This window comes from Paroedura picta, chromosome 3 (assembly GCF_049243985.1).
Source record: "Paroedura picta isolate Pp20150507F chromosome 3, Ppicta_v3.0, whole genome shotgun sequence".
In the NCBI taxonomy this organism is placed as follows: Eukaryota; Metazoa; Chordata; class Lepidosauria; order Squamata; family Gekkonidae; genus Paroedura; species Paroedura picta.
The window spans coordinates 64,608,561-64,621,159 of record NC_135371.1 but is presented as its reverse complement, the minus strand read 5'-3'; the positions used below and the strand labels follow the sequence as shown (position 1 = coordinate 64,621,159).

Sequence of the window (12,599 nt, the reverse complement as noted above, 5' to 3'; positions counted from 1 at the left end):
AAAGAGCTTTGGACCCTCTTTCTTACTATATTATTATTATTATTATTATTATTATTATTATTATTGTATTTATACCCTGCCTCCCCCTGAAGGCTCGAGGCGGCTTACATAACCCCATCCCCTAAAACCATAAAATAACAATAACCACAAAATAACAACAATATATTTGTTGACAAGGTGGGCAAGGATGGTGCAATGATCAAGGGAGGATTTCCCTTGACAGAATCCAACCTGCTCAGGGCCTAGAATCTTTTCCTTAGTCAACCACAAGGTAAGTTTATTTGATAGGAGTTTGGCATATAGCTTCCCAACAATAGAGAGAAGGCTGATGGATCTATAATTGGTTGGGAGCGAGCGGTCACCCTTTTTAAATTCTGGAACAAGGATTGCACTTGTCCATGAGTCAGGCATTAAGCCTGTTTGATCAGTAAGGAAGTTAACCCCAATAAAGTCTACTAGGTTATCTTTTAGAAAGTTCTGTGGCTTTTCTGATCCCTACAGGTTTTCTGTGAGAGGGGAGGGTCTTTGTAGATTTGTAGAATTTTATTTAATGAGTGGGTCACAGGCACTGAGGGGGGAATTTTCTTGCGTCTCCTAAGTCTCTAGAACAGCATATTTATCTGGGCACGCAAAACTGGGAAGCTCACTTACTGCCTTGCTCCATGAGATAAAATAATCCAGGCAAAGCTGTTTTGCTGACTTAGCTGGGGGAGCAAGGAGCCATATGGATTCTTTGGTGTTTCTTCCTTCCGATAGAGACCAATCTCATCACTGGGTCTCTATAGGAAAGCTTTCCTTTTCTTGGGTAGTCAGGAGAGAAACAGCAAGAAGTGTGCTTTAATCCTTAACTAAAATAAATCCATGGGAGAGGCTGAGTGGTTAAAATGGAGCTAAGAAGATCAAATTTAAAAGATAAAAACAAAGCAAGCTGAACTCCAAAAAGTAGCTAGCTGCTGATTGTCATCTTGGAAAATCTTCCTACTGAAATACAAGCTGAGCAGCAAGCACAGAAAGTGATTTTAGAAATCTGTCTGGTCATAATTGCACCGAAGTCACAAAGTCCCTGTAGTATTCCAAAACCAGCTGAGAATCTCTGGGTATATTCAAAGCTTCACAGGGAAGAATATCCAAAAAAGAGTGTTATGGCAAAAATAGAAGAAAAGATCAAGAAAAACTGTTGCTGTCACTAGAATTATTCCAGATGTTTCCTTGCCATGAAGGAAAACAGAAATGTCCACGTTTATTTTCAAACATCTAATTAATTTGCATATTGTTTGCATTTTTATGCAGAAAGACTGAGACTTACTACCTTTAGATCCGTAGGTAATCCTAAACTGCTTTTGTGATATTTGCCAATTAGTACTACAGGATTCTTGTGGCTCCTCTTGTGGCGCAGAGTGGTAAGGCAGCAGACATGCAGTCTGAAAGCTCTGCCCATGAGGCTGGGAGTTCGATCCCAGCAGCCGGTTCAAGGTTGACTCAGCCTTCCATCCTTCTGAGGTCAGTAAAATGAGTACCCAGCTTGCTTGCTGGGGAGTAAATGGTAATGACTGGGGAAGGCACTGGCAAACCACCCCGTATTTAGTCTGCCATGAAAACGCCGGAGGGCGTCACCCCAAGAGTCAGACATGACCTGGTGGTTGCACAGGGGATACCTTTACCTTTACCTTATGATAAAATCACTGTGTCTGTGGTGTTTACTGAGATCACAGTGTTTTGAAGCTGAGCTGCTTCGTTTGAAGTCATTTTTGGCATTGATGAATCACTTTCTCAGACCAGACTCATCTTCTGCAATTTGGAACGGGTTCTAGGTTGATGTTGAGTTTTTCAAAAGTACTTTCTGATAGGTTGCAGATATTAAGCTCCAGAGTGACTGGGAGATGGTTACTATCTTGTTCAGACCCTACTTCTAGCATGTTGTGATTGAGCAAATAATAGGATGTCAAAATAAACACTGTAATACTTGTGCCATTGCTCAGACCAGTATGTATACTCCCTCTGGGGATATCTCCTTGGGTAAGGGCTAACCTAGTTGCAAGCTGTAATATTTCCAATTTAACTTGCCACCTTTGAAAGTTCTAGAGGGGAGAATATTTACACTGGCAGGGGATACTTTTACCTTTACTACAGGATTCTTGTGGCGCAGAGTGGTAAGCAGCAGAAATGCTGTCTGAAGCTGTCTGTCCATGAGGTTGGGAGTTCAATCTCAGAAGCCGGCTCAAGGTTGCCTCAGCCTTCCATCCTTCCGAGGTCGGTAAAATGAGTACCCAGCTTGCTGGGCGGTAAAATGAGTACCCAGCTTGCTGGGGGGCTGCAGCCAGCTGGGTGACCTTGGGCTTGCCATGGCACTGATAAAACTGTTCTGACCAAGCAGTGATATCAGGGCTCTCTCAGCCTCACCTCCCTCACAGGGTGTCTGTTGTGGGGAGAGGAATGGGAAGGTGACTGTAAGCCCCTTTGAGCCTCCTTCAGGTAGGGAAAAGTGGCATATAAGAACCAACTCTTCTTCTTCTTCAAACATCACACTGGGGACAGTAATGACTGGGGAAGGTACTGGCAGACCACCCGTATTGAGGCTGCCATGAAAACGCTGGAGGGCATCACTCCAACGGTCAAACATGACTCGGTGCTTGCACAGGGGATACCTTTACTTTTACTACAGGATTCAAACTAAACTACATGTGGAAATGAAAAATTCTTAAAAACTAAGTTGTCCAAAGATGGCACAATACTAATCACCTGTTTCCTATTACAGAAGAGAAGGCTGAGGCAGAGAAGTGTGGCCTGCTTATGAACATTTACTGAATTATGTGGCTAAGGCTTTTAATACAGTAAATATTTTTCAGTTTGTATTTCCTTTAGGAAACAGTTAATATCATGGAGATCTAATCACATTCAAGTTTTATTAAAAACTGGACAACATGCAAAAAGAAAATGCCATGGATTTGTTGGATCCTAGAAGCTTGTAAAAAATAAAAATCCAATAAATGTATACATGCATATTCCCAACATTCTAGCCTTTAAATCCATGCAGTAATCAAAGGCTTTGATAGAAATCTCATCTCTTGCATCCCACATTTATGCTCAAAGCTCCAATATTGGGCATGGAATACAATTGGTAATATAACATTAATATAGGGCTGCTATTCTTCTGTTGCAAAATCTGTTAAGTTTGTGTACCCTGAGACCTAAAACTACCAGCATACTATTAAATGTGTGCTCTCCATTAAGAATGTAATTACACATAATATATTTTAGGGGCTCTGTTGCTACCATTACCGTAAATAGCCTCTTTCTCTCAAGACATCAATGCAATGGTGCCTACAATGTCAGCAACAGCCATCAAACACTACATCAAATAACCACAACGTAACAGGAAATAATCACAGATGTAAAGTCTCTTTCATTATTTCTCTATAGCTGTCCCGAATTCCATCCACTTCAATGCAAAATGTATATATATGAATGATGCTGGAACAAACGAAGCTCAAGGCAAACAAGTCTACCCACCCCAGGAAAAGTTCTAGAGGTATGTATTGAGATAACTACCTACTGAAAAGGTATTGCTTACAAAGAGTTTATACTCAAGAGTCATATGTATATATTGCTTTATAGCACTGTACAAATCAACATAAATAATATAATAAATGTTCTGCAATCTGTCCATAGACACACTGGAAGTCTGGGTGGGGAAGGAAAAGAAGTAACAGCAGAGGCAAAGGCCCTGACACAAGTAGCTTTCCTAACTAAGATTCTGACCCTAGTGTCAATATTCTATTGTCACTAATCTACAAGACGTCTTCTATGCCTGAATTCATGGGAACAATCACTGAATTTTCTCAAGTTTTTCAGAGCTGTTTATTTGATAGGGTGGAGAATATTCTGCACAAAGTGCTCAGTGAAATGCTGTCTCAGTTGTTTCTGGAGTCAACTGGAGCCAATACAGTTCTACAATAATTATTAAAAACCCTTAAGGAGGCAGGGTCCTTATTAAAAAATGCAATACTCGACAAATATGCATCCCCCAAAGTCACTGATGATATGGTGCACATAGTGACGGGCCATAGGTCAGCCTATATCACAATGTAAAAACTGGTGGAACACCCTTAAAAGAGATCGTGGGAATCAGGTTGTTTAGGTGGCTAAAAGACAAATGCCATACAATGTAAAGTCACATCCACCTTGCTGCGAGAGAGATGATTACTCACACAAAGATGTTGTCTTTTGGCATAATATTACTTAATCCCTCATCCATCTGGAAAATTTTGTGGAATCTGTGATTATAAACATCTGTCACCGTCATCTGGAACAGCAAAGAAAGGGAAGTGAGAAAATGCAAGAATGATACAGGCAAATTCCTTTCACATAAGAAAAATAAGGCATAAAGAATTTTCAATGCAAGTCTCTGCAACATTGAGAGGTTCTGTATCAGCAGTCATGTGATACCTACAATTAATAAACCACATAAAACAGCAAATAGTGACCAATAATAGGAATGCACAATATCTTGGCTATAAAGAATACTGTCTTTCTGGATGCCAGGACTTATGTTGGAGAAGTCACTCAATTCAGTCAACTTCATTACATGTTCTCCGGAGATGCTCTAAAACAGTGGTTCTCAACCATTTTATCACCGGGGACCACTCAATGCTTGACAATTTTACTGAGGCCAGGTGGGGGGGGGTAGTTTACTCCTCTACTCTCAACCTCTGCCCTAACGCTCTCTGATCGCTATGGTAATGTTTAACATCCCTTCAAAATAAGATACAGACACGCCACAACAATGAACATAAGAAACATTTTATTTTCATGGAAATTTTGATTCATGACAATGACAAATCAATGGGAACCCTGAGCTTGTTTCTCTGCAACAAGTTAGTCCCATCTGGGAGTGATGGGAGACAATGACACCCGAAGTGTGTTGTAAAGGGCCGGGGGGGATGAAGTAAAGAGCCGGGGGGGGGGGGGAGAAGGCGTCCTTTGCGGCCCACCTCCAATTAGTCGACGAACCACATGTGGTCCGCAGCCCACAGGTTGGGGATCGCTACTCTAAAATACAAGCTGTTTGGCACCAGATCTTTGTTTGTATTTTAGAATTAATCAGCCATGATTTGACCTTGTGGTTGCTGCTTTTCTAACTACATCCAATGAGACACATGAGAATGTACTCAGGCTAAAAGAGGGCTAGAAAGGTGTAGTTTTGGAAAATAAATCCTTTAACTCTCTCTCCAAGAGAGTTATATTTCCACACGTTTTCTACGTGTGAGGGTCTCTTTCTTTTTATTTTTTACTACCTGATAGTCTCCATTACTACATTACATGAGTGCATTTAAATATTAGGCCACTTAGGAAGACCCCAAGAGGGGTTAAAACAAGTTTGGTTTTTTGTATCAGGCCGTTTAGCCATGTGTCCACATGTTCTGGATTTGTGCAATAGTGTGTGAGTAATGATGATATTTTTTAAATCTTAAATGTGCACATAAATGGGTTATTTTGTTCCCTCTTTTGTTGTTTGCCGCTATACTATGTTACATTAAAGGATCCATCCATCTTATATACCATCTCTCACTGTGACATCCTGGAACCATTTCAGATACAGAGCTCAGAATGAGCTTGTTAACAGTTTCAAAATGAACAATATAATACCACTTAAAAAGTGCCAGAGCCTTCTGACAACAAGCATCTGTGATTGGCCCTTACTGAGTGAACATTCCCCCAATGGGGTGAGAGCTCTCCCACACTGAGGGCTAATCAGAGGCTCTTTCCTTCTCCCAGCCTCCTCCCCCTGGCACTTCCTGAGAGGACAAGGATGTCAGTAGGTAAGCGGCAGGGCTCTGGAGGGCCATCCATGCCCCCTCTCCAACAGTCATGTGCTCCCCATCCTCCTGCCAGCCAGCAGCCCATGGAAGTCCTTCCGGCCACGCTCTGTGCAGGACACCCCACAGTCTGTTTTTCTGGCTGCCAGCAGCTGGAATGGCCTGCTGAGCAGGTGCATTGTGCTGTTCTAGCTGGCCTCCTGCACAGGAGGGGGGCTGTGGGGGCCTCCAGAGCCCCTGGCCCCTTTTAAAAACCGGCTTCATTACTAGTTCTGTTATAAATCCTCTGTGGTCTCCCACAGTAATGTCTGAATTATGAAAGTATGGAAAATTGCTCACATTTCCAGAAGAAGAGATTGGTTTTAGACCCCGCTTTTCACTGCCCAAAGGAATCTCAAAATGGCTTACAATTGCATTCCCTTCCTCTCCCTGACAGAACTGCTCTGTGAGAATAGCTCTAACAGGACTGTGATTAGCCCAAAGTCACCCCATTGGCTGGATGTGGAGGATTGGGGAATCAAATCCATCCCTCCAGATTGGAGGTCACTGCTCTTAATCACTACACCAAGCTGGCTATAAACTGCCATTTCAAAACAGTATTACAAATCCAGAAGCCAGAAAGGCTGACCAGTTCATGGAAAGATAGGCTTTGTTTATAGGACCACAATATCAATAAGATTAATGGTGATGGTTCTTCAGGGTGTTTTTTAAAACTTTGTAATGTGACTCTTCAATATGATCTCTCCTTCTTCCCTGTTAATTTTTTTATATTTATTTTTGATAAAAGAGTCCAGCCAATGCTTGCTTGTCACAAAAACAGAGACTGAAATTAAAGGAACATTCAGACATCAGGCTTTTACTAAACTAGACAACTGGCTACTGTATTAGCTTGCCAAAGAAACAATATCCTGAAGGCTTTAAGAAGAATTCACTTGACAATTCAGAAATGCTAGAGAGGAAAAATGCAGAAAAATTAACACACCAGTTTTCTTCTAATGGGGACCCAAAGTAGCCTACTGAATATACGTAAACAAGCAGGATTAAAATAATTTCAGTATTGCGCAGTTTCTGGCCAAGGTGTAGTAGTACAGTTTATTCAGTCAATATGACCCATATATATATAGATAATAAAGTAGCAAAAAGCTATAAAAATGTATAGCAAAAGGAAATAATTAAAATAATTAAAGTCATGGATAAAATACAAAAATATTACTACATAAACATATAAGAATATACGTATACAGATGTATTGTTTACCATAAAAAGAAATGATTATTCAGTAAATAATGTATACTAATGTATAGAAGGAGAAATAGTAATAATTAGTTACATTAGTGGAAAATCTGAGCAAAGGACAACATAATCGGATAATCAGATAGTATTCTTTTCATAAATCTTTCCAGCCAGTGTGCATCTCTTTCCATCAGCAGAAATTAATTCAATAAAAGTGTCATTTTATAACTTTTTTCTCCTAAAAAGTTATACATATTAAGCTGTTTTTTAAAAATGCCCTTTTCTGATTAACCTAACATTATAGTCTAAAAGAGAGCCTACACATTTTAATGATCACCATCGTTTATTCTTACATTTTCTGCAGGGATGCCGGAAAGTTTGGAGAGTGCATCACACATGTCAGATACAGCCCCCATCATTGGTGCAACTACACGATACTGGAAATAAACAGAGAATTAAAACTAGGCAAAATACTATCTGGCATGAAATACACACTACATTAAAAATGCACCAGTAACCATGTGAAACCAAGAATTCCACTGTGGGTTTTCACTTAAGCTACTTTTTTTGCTTTTTTAAGTTTGCTTTTTTGTTTCAGGTTCAATGTAACTTACTCTGCAGAAAGAACTAGCAAAATACCATACAAGGTTCTTATTATAAAAGCTCCTGAGTCTTGAAAGGAAGGGAGCTATACAATCTTAGAACTTGTGCCCAACCCCAAGATCTTATCCATATGGACTCATCACTTTTTCCTGCGTTCACCTAATAGTTTTACCAACAAACCAAGTTCCACAAAAATATAAAGTACGAAAAACATGCACATGAATTTTTTTACATTTAGTATACGGATCAAATCTACGGATCGCTACCCATTTGTGATGGTCCATGTGTGAACGAATGACATGTCCCTGAATACCAACGAATGACATGCCCCTGAATACCATCACTCCTATTAAAAAAGACTATCAAGATCTGGGGAGGAAGTTCAAGCAAAGGGGGGCATAAGTGGTATTCTCTTCAATCTTGCCTGTCAAGGGAAGAGGAATGCGTCGGGAGAGGAAGATAATGGAGGTGAATCAGTGGCTGCGTAGTTGGTGCCAGCAGGAGATATCTGGTTTCTGGGACCATGGGATAGGCTTTCTTGAGGAAGGCCTACTAGCACCTGATGGACAGCACTTATTGAAGCTGGGGAAGAATGTGTTTGGCAGGAACCTGGGGAGATTCATCAGGAGAGCTTTAAACTGAAGCCACAAGGGGAAGGAGACGATCAACATAGGGAGTGTAAGGAAGGAGACCAATCGGGGGTAGCTCAACCGGCAAGGCCAGCTCATAGGGAACCAAAAGTAAAAGGATTCAGATGTCTTTATACTAATGCCCGAAACATGGGCAATAAGAAGGAAGAGCTGGAACTTCTCATGCTGATGGAAAGGTATGATCTAGTAGGCATCACAGAAACTTGGTGGAATGATTCTCATGACTGGAATGTAATGGTGGATGGATATGAACTGTCCAGAAAAAACAGAATAGATCAAAGAGGTGGAGGAGTGGCACTGTATGTGAGGAAAGGGCTTACCTGTCAGGAAATTCTAGTGAAGGAGAGCATATCTAGTGGAAAGCATCTAGGGGAAAATAAGCGAGGGGAAAATAAACAGTGTGGTGGTTGGTGTCTGCTACCGACCGCCTGACCAACGAGAGGATGTGGATGCTGCACTTTGTGAGCAGCTTGAGAAAATATCCAAGCGGCAGGACCTTGTCATCATGGGTGACTTCAATTTCCCAGATGTGTGCTGGGAAACAAACTCTGTGAAGCGTCCTCAGTCATGCAACTTTCTGACCTGCCTGGCTGACAATTTCATTTATCAAATGGTAGATGAACCCACAGCCATACTGGACTTAATACTGACCAACAGGCAAGAGTTGGTGGATGAGGTGAAGGAGGTGGGGACCCTAGGGAAAAGTGACCATGTCCTCATAGAATTCCTTTTGAGATAGGGAGCCAAGGAAGCTTGTAGCCAGACGTGGATGTTGGATTTTCGTAGGGCAAACTTTAATAAACTCAGAGACATGATGAGTGTCATACCATGGACGAGAATGCTGGAAGGGAAGGGAGTATGTGAAGGGTGGGCGCTACTCAAACAAGAGCTATTGCATGCTCAATCAATGACTATCCCAGAAAGACGAAAACACTGCAGGAGCTCTAAGAAGCCTCTTTGGATGAACAGAGAACTTCAAGAGGAACTAAGAAAGAAAAGGAAAATGTTCAGGAAATGGAGGGAAGGACAGAGCTCTAAAGAAGAGTACCTACAGGTTACCAGGCACTGTAGATCAATCATCAGAAAGGCCAAAGCTGGGAGTGAGCTAAGATTGGCCAGGGAAGCCCATTGTAACAAGAAAAGATTTTTCAGTTATGTGGGGAGCAAACGTAAAGTAAAGGAGGCAATAGGCCCACTGTTGGGTGCGGATGGACAAACTCTAACGGAAGATGCAGAGAAAGCAGAAAGGCTTACTGCCTATTTTACATCTGTTTTTCCCCACAGGTCAAAGGGTTTAGGCACATCTAGAGATGGCAGTAGCCAAAGGATAGTGTCTGGGTGGCAGGTTAACATGGATAGAGAGGTTGTCGAGAGGCATTTAGTTGCACTGGATGAGTTCAAATCCCCTGGTCCGGATGAAATGCACCCGAGAGTGCTCAAAGAACTTTCCAGAGAACTTGCACAGCCCTTGTCCATCATCTTCGGAACCTCTTTAAGGACTGGAGATGTCCCGGAGGACTGGAAGAGAGCAAACGTTATTCCAATCTTCAAAAAAGGGAGGAAGGATGACCCAGGAAACTACAGACCAGTGAGTCTGACCTCTGTTGTGGGGAAGATAATGGAGCAGATTATTAAAGGGAGCGATCTGCAAACATCTGGAGGACAATTTGGTGATCCAAGGAAGTCAGCATGGATTTGTCTCCAACAGGTCCTGCCAGACCAACCTGGTTTCCTTTTTTGACCAAGTAACAGGTTTGCTGGATCATGGAAATTCGGTTGATGTCATTTACTTGGATTTTAGTAAAGCTTTTGACAAGGTTCCCCATGATGTTCTGATGGATAAGTTGAAGGACTGCAACCTGGATTTTCAGATAGTTAAGTGGATAGGGAATTGGTTAGAGAACCGCACTCAAAGAGTTGTTGTCAATGGTGTTTCATCAGACTGGAGAGAGGTGAGTAGCGGCGTACCTCAGGGCTCGGTGCTCGGCCCGGTACTTTTTAACATATTTATTAATGATCTAGATGAGGGGGTGGAGGGACTACTCATCAAGTTTGCAGATGACACCAAATTGGGAGGACTGGCAAATACTCCGGAAGATAGAGACGGTGTTCAACGAGATCTGAACACAATGGAAAAATGGGCAAATGAGAACAAGATGCAATTTAATAAAGATAAGTGTAAAGTTCTGCATCTGGGTCAGAAAAATGAAAAGCATGCCTACTGGGTGGGGATACGCTTCTAGGTAACACTGTGTGTGAACGAGACCTTGGGGTACTTGTGGATTGTAAACTAAACATGAGCAGGCAGTGTGATGCAGCGCTAAAAAAGGCAAATACCATTTGGGGCTGTATCAACAAGGGCATCACATCAAAATCACAAGATGTCATAGTCCCATTGTATACGGCACTGGTCAGACCACACCTGGAGTAGTGGGTGCAGTTCTGGAAGCCTCACTTCAAGAAGGACGTAGATAAAATTGAAAGGGTACAGAGGAGAGTGACGAGAGTGATCTGGGGCCAAGGGACCAAGCCCTATGAAGATAGGTTGAGGGACTTGGGAATGTTCAGCCTGGAGAAAAGGAGGTTGAGAGGGGACATAATAGCCCTCTTTAAGTATTTGAAAGGTTGTCATTTGGAGGGGGGCAGATGCTGTTCCCATTGGCTGCAGAGGAGAGGACTCGCAGTAATGGGTTTAAACTTCAAGTACAACGATATAGGCTAGATAGCAGGGAAAAAATTTCACCGTCAGAGTAGTTCAGCAGTGGAATAGGCTGCCTAAGGAGGTGGTGAACTCCCCCTCACTGGCAGTCTTCAAGCAAAGGTTGGATACACACTTTTCTTGGATGCTTTAGGATGCTTAGGGCTGATCCTGCGTTGAGCAGGGGGTTGGACTAGATGGCCTGTATGGCCCCTTTCAACTCTGATTCTATGATTCTATACCAAAGAAACAGCATTATCAAAGCGCAAAATGATTGATCCTGCAGCATTTAATATTGTTAAAGTGTTAAAAGTGTTAAAAGCTAACTAGAACCTGCACTTGCATACAAGAAGAATGACTTCTCTTTTTATAGGTCTGCAATTTTTTAGCCCTGGGCTTTAAAGAGGCAAGCTACTGTTTCAGTTGGACAAATAGCAGCCTGCCTCTTTAAGTCCACTAAGCTGGGAAATACAACCTTACTTAGGGGGATGCTGTTAAACAGCTGAGGTGACTCTGTGTTGTGCAGGTTTCCACTCCTTCCCTTTAACAGCACAGTGGATACAGTGTACTAATCAGTAAAGCAGCAAAAAAAGGGAAACAGCACATGATAGCTAATTAACCTCTTTAACCCCCAATAACCCTCACTCTGTCCAGAAGCCACTGGGCTGAAGAGAAGGAGAGAAAGCAAGCAGTTTTTTTCCCCAGAGAGTTTAATGAAGTAACATATCCTCCCCCCTTGAACAAGCACTTTTACATACAGCAAGGGAAGGTATTATATGCAGGTTTTGGGCTAAATGAGGACCTACACTAACCTTATACAACCGGCACTATTGTGTTACAGATTAGGAAGAAAGTGTTCCTCATTTCCAGTGAAATTCCTAATTGGCCTCCCCCCATTAATAAACATTTTGTCTGACTAAGGCATTTCCCTCCAAGAAGGTAATGCTATTGGCAAATATGCGTACAGACATCTTTACTTACTTGTGTAGGTCTGCGTTGTGGATCTGCAAAGACCAAGAACACATCCATTGGTCGATCTTTCTTCAAGGGCAATGGAAGGGTTAAATAGCAAAAGGGATCAAAAGTCACAGAAACCTTCGAACATTTTGGGCAAACCAATGTGGATTTGAAAAGACCATGAAAAATATCAACGATAATCGAGTCATTACGCAGTCGATGGTTCTCCCATGCTTCTTTTGCTACCACCTGCAAGAGGAAGGTGAACACAGTCTAAGTAATTTGAAACAGCACAAGTGGAAATGTCCACTAGTGCAGCTTTGTCAAAGCAGGAAGAGGTCTCAATGGTGATCTATAATAACCACTGGAAGACACTATTGTGGGCCCTTGCAGATGCCAACACAAGGTTGAGGGAGCTTGGTCTGTTAAGCCTGGAGAGAAGATGACTAAGAGGTGATATAACAGCCATCTTCAAGTACTTGAAGGGCTGTCACATAGAAAATGGAGTTAAGGTTTTTTTCTGTTGCCCAGAGGGATGGGATTAGAACCAATGGGATGAGATTAATTCAAAAGAATGTTTGGCTAATCATCTGGAAGAAGCTCCTGACAGTTAGAGTAGTTCCTAAGTGGAACAGGCTTCCT

General features: G+C 41.9%; 1 protein-coding gene across 3 annotated transcripts in view; it reads right to left on the bottom strand.

Moving 5' to 3' along the window:
* The window catches only part of USP4 (ubiquitin specific peptidase 4), a 78,337-nt gene that overhangs the window by 33,432 nt on the left and 32,306 nt on the right, over positions 1–12,599 (bottom strand). For all 3 annotated transcript variants that reach the window (XR_013229112.1, XM_077326054.1, XM_077326055.1), the window contains 3 exons: positions 11,982–12,206; positions 7,403–7,486; positions 4,209–4,303 (listed from right to left, as the gene is read on the bottom strand). Coding sequence is in view for 2 of the 3 variants with exons in the window: in XM_077326054.1 (XP_077182169.1) it covers positions 4,209–4,303; positions 7,403–7,486; positions 11,982–12,206 (404 nt within the window). In the remaining variant the exon portion in view is untranslated. The remainder of the gene's footprint in view (positions 1–4,208; positions 4,304–7,402; positions 7,487–11,981; positions 12,207–12,599) is intronic.